At 37.8% G+C, this 12,187-nt stretch overlaps 1 protein-coding gene across 1 annotated transcript; it reads left to right on the top strand.

Moving 5' to 3' along the window:
* Positions 1 to 4,926: 4,926 nt before the first annotated feature.
* On the top strand, positions 4,927 to 7,341 carry LOC149927827 (uncharacterized). Its single transcript, XM_090157865.1, has 3 exons — positions 4,927 to 5,328; positions 5,687 to 6,294; positions 6,390 to 7,341. The coding sequence occupies exons 1-3, from the start codon at positions 4,927 to 4,929 to the stop codon at positions 7,339 to 7,341; spliced, it is 1,962 nt and encodes a 653-aa protein (XP_090013991.1).
* Positions 7,342 to 12,187: the final 4,846 nt, after the last annotated feature.

Genomic DNA, 12,187 nt, shown 5'->3' with positions numbered 1-12,187 from the left:
CATACCTAGACCCTTTGACGCCCGGGGTGGATCACGAATCCCCCCCTTCCAAATTTCAAAAGAGCCCAAACGCAATGTAAAGTATATAAGGTGCGGGCTCCTAATTCGGGACACTTTTTGTAAAAAGCTTATAGAAATAAATATTCAACATAAACCTGGAAAAAAAAAGGCTTAACGATAAGAAAAACTCTTCTTTGAGAAGTAAACGAAATATAAAAAGGCTCACATGACCATTTTTTACCATTTTGACCACTCGCAACCCAAACTGACCATTTTTGCCCATTTTGATCACTCTCACCCCAAACCGACCATTTTTGACCATCTTGACCACTCCCACCCCAAACTGATCATTTATTATCATCTTGACCACTCCTACCCCAAACTGATCATTTTGGACCATCTTGACCACTCCAGGTTCAAACTGGCCAGTTTTGTTAATTTGATCGAATTTTCACTTTGAATGACCGTTTTTACCCATCTTTCACATAGGCAAGACAAGGTTCAAATTTCATAATTTTGCAAAGGGAGGATCCTCTGGTGCCAATGAAATTACCGTATAAAATTCCATAAGGAATTTCTGAATTACTTCCGCTGTGTCCCGAATTAGGAACCTTTATCCCGAATTGGGAGCCCCTACATGTGTTGTTAATTGGGCTCTCATTTTAAATTGAAATGTTTTGCAAACGAAATTTAAGCATTATTACCCCAAAAAACATTTATACTCGATCCTCAAAGTATTAATTTACGAAAAACATCACGTGTTTAAAAGAAATGCCTGATTGTAAAAAGTGTCCCGAATTAGGAGCTCCCACCCTAAATAAATAAACTAATTTCTAAAAATTGTAACACATTTTTTGTACAAAAATACTAAGAATTGGCATTCAATTTAAACGTTAACAATTACTAAAAACGTTAAATTGTTTTCTTCAATGAAAAATGCCGCCCCTAGAAAATGCCGCTGGGGGGACGCCCCCTCCACCCCCCTCTAGGTACACCCCTGATGTTACGTCATTTTAACAATGAAATTTAAATAGATGACACTGAACACTTCGAAGTGACATTTGATATTTAATTCTGGGATATTTTTATGTAAGCTAGTTTTTTTTAAAGCAAGAAATTGTTAAAGCTAAGAAATATTTTTCATAGCGATAATAGACGGTAGCATAAACTCTATTTATGTCTTATTCAACTTGTTAAAAAGTTCCACGCACGTCTTGATATTTTAGCGTAAACGAGCTCAAGCGATTTCACGCGGTTTCCCTGAAATATAAAAAAAACGCACAAGCCTTTTACGCTAAAATATTAAAGAGCGCGTGGAACATTTTAACAAGTTGAACAAGACATGAATAATTTATGCTAGCGCCTATTAAACCAAAAGGGAGTTAACAGTCCATAGCTTTGGCCATGGCCGCTATGTTGGGTTGAGCACTTTATTAGAAATATTGGTTCACAAAGTTACTAATGGAAGTTATTCATATTTCCTCCAAGAGCGGATATTAGGAACTGATGAAGGAGATTGGGGAAGCGGACAATATTTTAACAAAGTTTCCAGGCATCTGTTTAATTCATTTATTTCGCATAAAAAATGTATGGCAGCCTTGCTTCTCGGTCATCGAAAAACCAGGTTATCATCATAGAAAACAGAAGGTAAATACCAGATTTGGAAATAGCGGGAGTCCTGGCCCCCTGGGGCAAATGGCTTTTAAAAAAATCAGGGGCTATTAAAATAAATCATTCGAACGAGGAATCCGGGTCACCGAGGCCCACAAGTTAGAAAATAATTAAGTCACAAGTGTAAGAATGTAAAAAGCAAATGTTTGAATATTAAAGTAAATGAAAGTTTACTTAAGTAACGTAACCAATTTTTATTCTCCCTATTTTAAAAAAAATCCCCATTTCACTCCCCCCTGGGCCAGAGGCCCTCAATAAAAATCGTTAAAGGGGTGGTAAAAATATCGCTATTTCTAAGTCTGGTAACTAGAACGATTTTTGCAATGGCCGAATGCCCGCCGATTAGAACCGTTGATTTGGCTTTACTAAAACTTGGCTGAATCCGCCGATGGAGGCCTCTCCCGCTAATTTGGTAGCTTAAAAAGTCTACCTATGTTACGATAAAAGATATGGCTAAAAGATGGTGATACTGACTCATCAACAATTGCAAAATTTGTTCTAGTTATTTTAGATGGTTGCCATACATTTATTAATGAAAAACCAGTTCAACAACAAACAAGTCTGGTAGTCTTGTTAAATTATCGTCTGCTACCAGGGGCGTAGGAACCGGGAGGGGCAGGGGGGGCAATGCCCCTCCCTAGAATTTTGCTGGGAGGGGCAACTAATGTTATTGCCCCCTCCAACCTTTGGTCAGTTGAAATCTTCAAAAGGCTCAAATTTTCATTTTAAAAGCATATACAGTTTATAAAACCTCAACTGTGTTTAAATTTCAGTCTTTTCCCGCCAATTTACGTAGTAGTAACAAGTACACATGCATTCGGAGAAGCTACACTCCATTAAAAATTAAAAACCATTATCCAGACCCCTTTTCGTTTATCTTTGCCCCCTCCAACTTCTAGAACGTTCCTACGCCCCTGTCTGCTACTTCAATTTCCTTCACAATCAGCAAAATAGGAATAATGTACGTCCAGTGAAAAGTAACTTTTCTTTAAGCTTTAACGGTATCAAAAATCAAGATTACTCTTAAAACAACACACCAAAGCCAACGATACGCTAATAAACGGTACAGAATTCATATTTAGAGCCAATTCTTGTTGCTTTGCGAATGTGTAAATGTTTTTAGGGTTTAAACGACTTAGTACAATAATTTAATTTTCGGGACCTAGCAGCACTGCCTCTCGTGTAATTTTTACTCCTCAAACATTGGCAACACTGAAAGTGAGGAATTTACACACATAACACAAAACACGTTGGAGTTTTCTGAGCTGTGTGGTTATTTCAAATTAAGGTAATCATCATGATTTCAATTTTAAAATATATATTTTATATTATAATATACGGTTTGAGTCTATTTGATCGATTCCCAAATGATCGAACGGGTCCCATTTGATCGAATTGCATTTGATCGAACGAAATTTGATCGAAAGCTACTGTAGGGTAAAACTACTAGTTTTTGGGAGTAAATCGAAAAGACAACATCTAGTCAAAATGAGATGCAGTAGACTCTATGAATAATAATTATTTCTTTAAACTGTACTAAGGAAAAAACCATAGTACTTCTCCATAATAAGAAACTAAAACAAACAACAGAAATATGCAAAACCTGAGCGCAGTGACGTAGAAAACCAAATATTCTCTCGGACATAATTAATAGAAAGACCTATTAAAAAAAACGAACTCTGTACCGAATTTTTAGAAATAGAAGGGCCGTGAACGTGGTCAGACCCCTCTTATACAACGGTGAATACGCGCCTACGGCGCGCGTACATCAACCTAACCTAACCTGATCTAACCTGACCCTATTTATATATATCAAAAACAACGGGCCGTTATCGTCGATGTCATAAAAAAATTCCATCATATAGTGTATAAAGTTAAAATATCTTCATCTTTGTGGCTTAATACATTTAAAGCAATGAATTATTCCATCATTATTCCTTCTGCACGTAAGCAATGAATTATTCCATCATTATTCCATACCAACTGGTACTATAAATACTTTTGAATTCGATCAAATAGTATTCGATCATTTGAAGGTTCGATCTTATGAAACAAATGACAAATGGGATTCGATCAAATGGAATTTCGATCAATTGCAACGTATAATGATCGACTGTCGATCACATATTTTTCGATCAAATGGACCAACACCTAATATACATGTAATGTAATATAAATTTAGGAAGGCTATAAAACTAACAAAGTGTACTGAGGACAGTGGTAACTGGTAGAACAGATATCTTGGACTCCAGTGAACTCGTGGTAAGTAATTTTAACTAAGGCCTAATATAATAATAATATTATTATATTATATATTAATATATTATATTATATATTAATATATTATATTATATATTAATATTATTATATTATATATTAATATTATTATATTATATATTAATATTATTATATTATATATTAATATTATTTTATTATATATTAATATTGTTATATTATATATTAATATTATTATATTATATATTAATATTATTATATTATATATTAAGTGCCACGCTTGCATTGTGATAAGTCCTTCGTGGGCAAACAAAGAATGCTGGTTTGTAATACCTGCTCCAAGAAAATACACCTATCTTGCACTAAGTACGATGATGCAACCTACGAAAAAATGCAGTGCAACAACAGCTACAGCTGCGTTGGTTGTCGACGCGTAAGTAAGCAGTCTCCCCAAGCTAAGGATAAACAGCTTAACGCAGCTGTGAACTCTGGTCCAGGCTCCACCAGCAACGACTCAGATATAGGCGGCTCTCTTACTCCGCCTACACTCCATGAAATATTAAATGAATTTCACAAGACTGATAGTCTTACACGTGATAAAGACTCAGCTCTAACCAACCTACAGGCGACCTTGACGGAAGTCTTAAATCGACTTTTAGTCATGCAATCTGATATCGATTCACTAAGACAGGAGAACCATGAGCTTAAACAGCTCCTACTTGACAAACACGCTACTAACCACACCTTCGGAAATATTCATCCGCAACACAACGAACCGGAGGCCTCTCAAGGCACAAATCCTAAAAAGTTTAACTCCTTTGCTATTGTCGCTAGAAACAACGTTTCGAATGCGCCGCCGGCGGGAGATGGCACCCAGGCTTCGAACCAGGTTACCAAAATCAACGCAGACACCAAGAGCGACCACACTATAACAAAAGAAAAAGTACCAACAAGAACAGTCATCACGACGGGCGTCAACGTAGGCCCAAACCGTCTGACGAAAAACTAAAATCCAAATTAATGGGTTCCGATTCTAACACTTCCCTGAAGGCCGTCCCAAGAGTAATTAAACCTCGCAGGCGAGCGGTGTTTGTTACCAGGCTGCATCCCGATCTCACTTCTAAGGAACTCAAGGAATGCCTTGAATCTGAAAATTCCTTATCTACCATCCTTTGCGTTCGCCTAAAAACCCGCGCCCCCTACTATTCTTCTTTCCACGTATCGGCAGAGGAATCTGAGTTCGACACACTGTTGGACGTTGCTACATGGCCAGAGGAATGCCTTCTAGCGGAATTTGTGGGACCACTTTACAAGGAGAGAAGGCACGAGTCTGAGTCCGCTGCCATGGTCTTCAAGGACCCCACACCAAAGCTCAATGAAAACAACGCCCAGAGTGTCAATCCCTCTCTTCCTAACAGCCCAGTTGCATTGAATACTACAATTCCTGATCTCAAAACCAATAATGAGGAACACCAAAAATAAACACAGCCCCGAGATATTTTATCAGAACGTACGCGGTCTCCGAACTAAATCAAATGAATTATTTACAAATGTACTTTTAAACGACTCTGATATAATATGTTTAACTGAAACGTGGGTCACCTCGCAACATCATTCTGCAGATTTTATACCCAACCAATACACTGTCCTTCGTTCTGATAAATGTTCAATTGATGACTCAACAACTATGGGGGGAGGGGTGCTAGTTGCCCTGAAAAACAATTTAACCTTCCTTCGTCGCACAGATCTTGAAGTCGTGAAGGAATGTATTTTTGTGTAGATCAAGACTTCTAACGAAGCCACACTAATAGTGGGTAATCTCTATTTCTCACCCAAACTAACTCCTGACGAACTCATTAACAATATTACACTTTTATCATCTAAACTCAACGACATTCGTGACGACCTGTTAATTCTAGGTGACTTTAACGTCCCTGGAGTAAACTGGTCAACCAACTCCAACATTGATTGCTATCCCAATGTTCGCACGAAAGCACAAGCAGTTATTGACTTCTGCGCGGAATGCAATCTTTCACAACTAAATTCGGTTCAGAATTCTAAGGGAAACGTACTTGATCTCATTCTAGTCAACAACAATCTTGTGACATCCAGCTTAGCCCTTAGTCCCCTAGTTTCGATTGACCCATATCATCCACCAATTATTGCAACCTACCATAGTGACATTCATTGCTCAGCACCACGTACTGATGCTAACTTCAACTACCGTCGCGGTGACTATGAAAAACTGTACAGAGACTTAGCGTCTATGGATTGGTCAGAACTCTATAGCTCACAGGATGTTGACAAGTGCGTAGAGCTCCTAACTGATCGCGTTCAGAAGTCAATGACAAAACACATTCCCAAATCAAAAATTAAAAGAAATTCTAGGTATCCTCATTGGTACCCTGCCGATTTGATTCAAACTCAAAAAAAAAAGATTACTATCACCGCAAAACTAAACGGCTAGACTGTCCTGATGACAGAAACAAATATGAAGCCCTCCGAAAAGAAGCCAAACTCTTACTTGCAATAGCTAGAAAAGAACAAGCTCAATCAACATACGAACAAGCGCTACTAAACCCTAAGTCCCTCTGGAATTTTGTCAACAATAGAACGAAGAACCAGTCACCTCCAATCTCGATTGCGGTCGACTCAACAATAACCTCTGACCCAACCACCTTAGCACAGGAATTCTCCAGAAACTTTGCAAACATTGCTTCAGACACTCTAACTGACGTCAGCAACTACCCGTATGCATGCCCCGAGGTCTCCCAAGGCACCCTCAACCGCGTCAAGGTCAATGAAACAAATATTCGTCTAGCTATCAAAAAATTAAATCTTACCAAATCCACCGGAATTGATAATATTCCTATGTTTATCATCAAGGGTTGCGAAGACATTCTAGTGCCAATACTACTTCACATTTTTAACGTATCTTTTACCACGGGAAAATTTCCCATGTTGTGGAAGACAGTCGTCGTGACTCCGGTTTACAAAAGTGTGTTCGCAGGCGATGTGAAGAACTACCGCCCCATCTCGTTACTTTGCTGCTTTGCAAAAATGCTTGATTCGGTAATGCAAACCATTCTGTACAACTGGTTTAAACCAAATCTTGCAGACAGTCAGCACGGATTTGTAAAATCAAGATCAGTGGAAACCAATCACATCTCATTTATAAATGATGTTATGCCACAAGTCGCAAATCGTGGTCAGGTCGACGTCATCTCGATCGATCTGTCGAAAGCCTTCGATAGGGTTTCCCACCCTCTTTTGATCCACAAATTGCAAAAATACGGAATGGTGGGCATGGCCTCTGACTGGCTTAAAGACTATCTAAGTGGCCGCACTAACGTAATGAAATGTCTCTTTCCATTCAGCCTGCGGTGTACCCCAGGGCAGCTCATTAGGTCCACTACTTTACAACATATATGCTAACGACTTACCAAGCGTTCTACAACATTCCAAAATTATACAATTCGCAGATGACAACAAAATTTACAATACTATTATAGCTCGCAATGACAGCAACAACCTTCAAAACGACCTTAACATAATTAATATTTGGTGCACTAAAAATAATCTTATTATAAACGAAAATAAAAGCCTGGCTACTACCTTTACACGCAAAACCAACAAAATTATGAGTAATTACACCTTAAATGACAAGGCTGTGTTGCACACTAACAACTTAAAAGACTTAGGCATTATCCTTGACTCGGGACTCTATTTTAGAGAACACGTAGCGAACGTCGTCGGACGGACCAGACGGACGCTTTACGGAATCCTACGGTTAGCAAAGGAACTAAATTCTGTCTACTGTTTCAAAACACTTTTCTTAAGCCTAGTGAGATCAAAGCTCACATACGATATGCTCGCCTGGGGAGGCTGTGCAAGTTACTTGATATGCAAGATCGAAAATGTGCAACATAAATTCCTGGAGTTAAAACACACTAATTTTCTCAAACACCTGCCCTACAGTTTTACCCACTTAAGCCTGGAAACGATACAATCATTTAACAAAAAACGGGAACTAATCTTTCTTAAAAATACATTAAACAACCACTACACAATTGATCTCATGAATTCACTTAAATTCTGCGTCCCAAAAATTGACACCAGGCGAAAACAAACTTTCGCCAACTTAGATTCTCCAATGTCTAGATTCCAAGATACATGTAATAAATACAACGAACAAATCGATATATTATCTTGTAGAATCTCGGACATATTGAAACTAAAATTGTTGCCATAGTCACAGCCTCATCTTGTAAATATTGTATATTGATGTATATTGATGTTACTATTATGTTAACCCTATTTCAGTGTATCGCCTTGTAGGTACCCTTTGTACTGTTGCTTTACACTCTAAATAAACTATTTCATTTCATTTCATTTCAATATTATTATATTATATATTAAAATTATTATATTATATATTATATATTATTATATTATATATTATTATATTATATATTATATATTATATATTATTATATTATATATTAATATTATTATATTATATATTAATATTATTATATTATATATTAATATTATTATTATTAGAAAGGTCAGATTTCTTTAGCTCCGAAGTTTTTAGACGACAACAACCTTACTATAATCTATCTGTTAGGCTACAAGAGGTAAAATATTTTATTAAAAATTACCAAGGCTTACTACCATTGGTAGTCGTACAATACATTTTTAGTAGTTGAAATAAAATTTTAATTACATTATTTTACCTCTTGTTCCTCTTTAATTTCCCTAACAATATTTTAGGACATGTTTTTATTTTTGGATTTGGGTGAATAAAATAATTGATCTGGCTAAGGTACAAGAGTGGAAGTAGCCATTATGTTGGTTTTAAGTACACCGCACAAGTGTGGTTTATACTATTTGGTTTTCTGGGAGTTGGGTAAATGAATTATATTTTGCAGACTAAGGGACCAGATTGCAGGTAGCTACTAAGTTAGTTTTATGTGGTGGATATTACTTTATTTTTGGGAGTTGGGCGAATAAATTGTTGGATAAGGTACCAGAGTGAAGGTAGCGACTATGTTAGTTTTAAGTTCACCACACATTCACACAAGTGTGGTTTATATTGCTTTCAGAGCCCTCTTTAGATATTTTGTAGCTTTGGGCTAAACAAATTGCTGCCCTCTCTTTGTGGTGGCCTCATATCATTGGACATCAGCGGCCGCCTTTCGGCATTCGGCGCCCCTTGGCTGCAGCCCACTTAAACTAATGGATAAGGAGGCCCCGATTATTTGGGGGCGGGGGAATTTGGGTAAATAAAATAATTGAGTCGGCTAATTTACCAGAGTGGAAGTAGCGACTATGCTAGTTTTAAGTACACCACACGGTTGTGGTTAGTGCTCGGAATTCGTGTAATTTTTACCTATTAGATAAGGTCTATTTTAAAATTCATGGGTTTATCCATTTTGAAGAAAATAGACATTCTTATTATCTACCAATTCAGATAAAACGAAGCCTATATCGAAACGTGTAATTTTATACGTTTAACCTTTGGCCCCTCTTATCTATAAAACGTTCAAATAATATAAATAAAGTGTGGAGTATGTTCACAGTTCCATTATCCATGGATAAATCTAAATGAACATCGACTAAGCTTATCTAATTAGGAGGTCTATCTTAAAAAAATATTGCACGTTTGATAAATTATCCAATAAATAAAGTAGACATATCCTTTCAGTTTCAAACAAAAAAAACTTTATCTAATTCATTTCGTAATGTGTACTTTGTTTTTTCAAATGAATATTGAATCGGTTAATCTATTGGTTTTATCCGATTATTTCTTACGCGGGAGGTCACGTAGTTTGGAAGAATTCACTCGTAAACTCAACTCCGAAACGGACGGTTTGGTTTCTTTTCGCAAACGGAAGCATGGTAGGCACTTCTAGATTGCAAAGTGACGCGTGGAAACATAAAGTGTCGCTTAGATCGTCCGAAGACCGTAGTTCAAAATACCAAGTGGCTCAATGCCTCTACTGCGCGGATTAAGTAAAAGTAAAATTATACAATTCATACGAGAATGGTATACATCGCTCTGAACTGAGACCATGATCTTATTAACGTGCTTCGTACAGGGACAACCAGCTACAATGATATAGCAATGGCCGATATCCATGTTGAACTCTCAAAGATGGTTATTAAATACAACAGTGGTGTAGCAAATGGGTGGCCTGGGCGGAAAATGTCGCGGTCTATTGGGTCGTATCTACGTATATGGGCCCAAAATAAATATTTGCCACGGGAAAATCTAATCAGTGCTACGCCACTGAAATAGAACCTCTTTTTGAGCCCTTCCTTCAAAATTTTAATTTGGGTCAAAACGCCACAAAAAGAAACGTGCCTAGTTTCACTTTCGCTATTTTTTATCTTAACCGCCAGAACTTGCATTTTAACAATCAACCGACGAAAGTGTTTGGAAACGGTGTCACTGTTCTTGTGCAAAATAATATAATTTTAGACGCTGACGTTTTGTACTCACAACATATACGCTCGGGTCCCCCCTCGCTAGTTATTCATGATTTTCCGAAATGAGTTTCGGAATATTAGTTAGTGCGGGTTGATAGTACGCGCGCAGGTATCGGCTAAGGTCTTCAATTTTTACCAATAGGAATGATACCTTCACGATCAGAGAGTGAAACAGTGGGTGCGGACAGGTTCCTTACAAACATAAATAGACATGTTCCGGTGTACGGTACTAGGCCCACGGGCTGTGTTCAACGCGGGCCGGAACCCTATAAACTCAGACTGGCATTCCAAGGGAATGGATGGGATCCCGACCACGGCTTGGGCTCTATTTCGGGCCGCTTATATCGGGCGCAAAGCTGTAAAATGACCTTAGACATTACGGTGGGGAAAAATGGTATTAACCTTGCTTAAAATATTTTTTCGTTATTAAATAGAAGCTGATGCCTCAATCCAGTGGCGTAGCGAATGTTTCTGGCGTCCGAGACAAATAGCTTTTGCCCTTTTTGCGTTAAAAATTCCTAAAATGCAACTTTGTTCGTTGAGAAAAAGGTCGTCAAACAGTTTTTGGTGCCCGCTAGGGAGTGACGCCAGGGACGGATTCTTCTCCCCCCCCCCTCCCCAATCCATAAGGATAACCATATAGCTCTTTCGCTGTTGATTTATCAATTTGGACTCAAAGGGTCCCATAACTTGGACACTGGCTCTCTCGCGTACTTTTTGAATTAAAGGAAAATTGGGCATCAACCGACATAAATTCCTTGCTAAACAGACCAAACACTTCACAAATAGAGCATAGCTCTACTTCAGTAGGACTTGTGAACTTAAAATGCGTTTCTTCTTTGGTTTTAAAAATTCTGCTTATGCTCAGTCTTATTGGCTTGATATTTTCTAAAGCAACACTCGTAAAGTCGATATTCAAAGTATAGCTCAGGTAGCCCGCGTGAAGATTGTGTTTCGAAATAAAGCCAGTTCTAACTGATCTTTTCATATAATCAAAGATATACAGGGCCTTTTTTTTTGCTCGGAAAAGTGTTTTTTTTCAAAAACTATTTATAGTACCGATTTCAAATTTGGAAGGTCAATTCTCTATACCGGGGGACATCAGTTTGAGAAATTTGAGTGTTTTCGGTAATGTTTTTCACCAATTTTGAAAAATTATTTTTCGACCACTAGGTGCGAGATAAAACATTTCTATTATAAAGTTGTAGGCCGTCATCGAAAACCCTTAAAAATTGTTCACTCGACGAAAAACAACTTATTTATCAGTGAAAATTCGAGCTTGAAAAATTTACAAGTTGGTGAAGCCAAATTACGATTGTTTGAAACGATAATTGAAAAGGGAACAAGTCTAATACAAACGTAGTAGAGTTTTCACACTTGAAAAAATGTACACGTTTGGTTTTTAAATGCAGATATTTCATTCCATAAATTTTTACAAAACATTTTCAATAATATCACCATTGGCTGCAACACAGGTTTGTGCGCGGACAATTAAGTTCTCAAACGCTTTCTCTACCATTTCTGGTGTGACGTCTCGGCAAGCACTGATTATTCGTCTAATGAGTTCCTCCCTAGTTTCAATGGGCGTGGCGTATACCTTTGCTTTAACGAATCCCCAGAGAAAATAATCCAGCGGTGTTAGGTCAGGTGACCTTGCTGGCCAATGCACTGGACCATTTCTCCCTATCCACCTTTCAGGAAACTCGTTGTTGAGGTGCTCAGTTACTTGCCGGGAAAAATGCGGAGGGGCGCCATCTTGCTGAAACCACAACTGACGTCTTTCAGC

This window comes from Leiobunum rupestre, chromosome 9, assembly GCF_980474605.1.
Source record: "Leiobunum rupestre chromosome 9, qqLeiRupe1.1.hap1, whole genome shotgun sequence".
NCBI lineage: Eukaryota > Metazoa > Arthropoda > Arachnida > Opiliones > Sclerosomatidae > Leiobunum > Leiobunum rupestre.
Note: the sequence above shows the minus strand (reverse complement) of the source record. Positions and strands in the feature narration are given on the sequence as shown.

What these genes read in the sequence shown, in the direction of transcription:
- LOC149927827 (XM_090157865.1), top strand. Translation starts at nt 4,927, where the DNA reads ATGGGTTCCGATTCTAACACTTCCCTGAAGGCCGTCCCAAGAGTAATT. An exon ending in CCTCTCTTCCTAACAGCCCA is followed by an intron (nt 5,329 to 5,686) that starts GTTGCATTGAAT and finishes ATTTTTGTGTAG; the next exon opens with ATCAAGACTTCTAACGAAGC. An exon ending in AAAATTAAAAGAAATTCTAG is followed by an intron (nt 6,295 to 6,389) that starts GTATCCTCATTG and finishes TCCTGATGACAG; the next exon opens with AAACAAATATGAAGCCCTCC.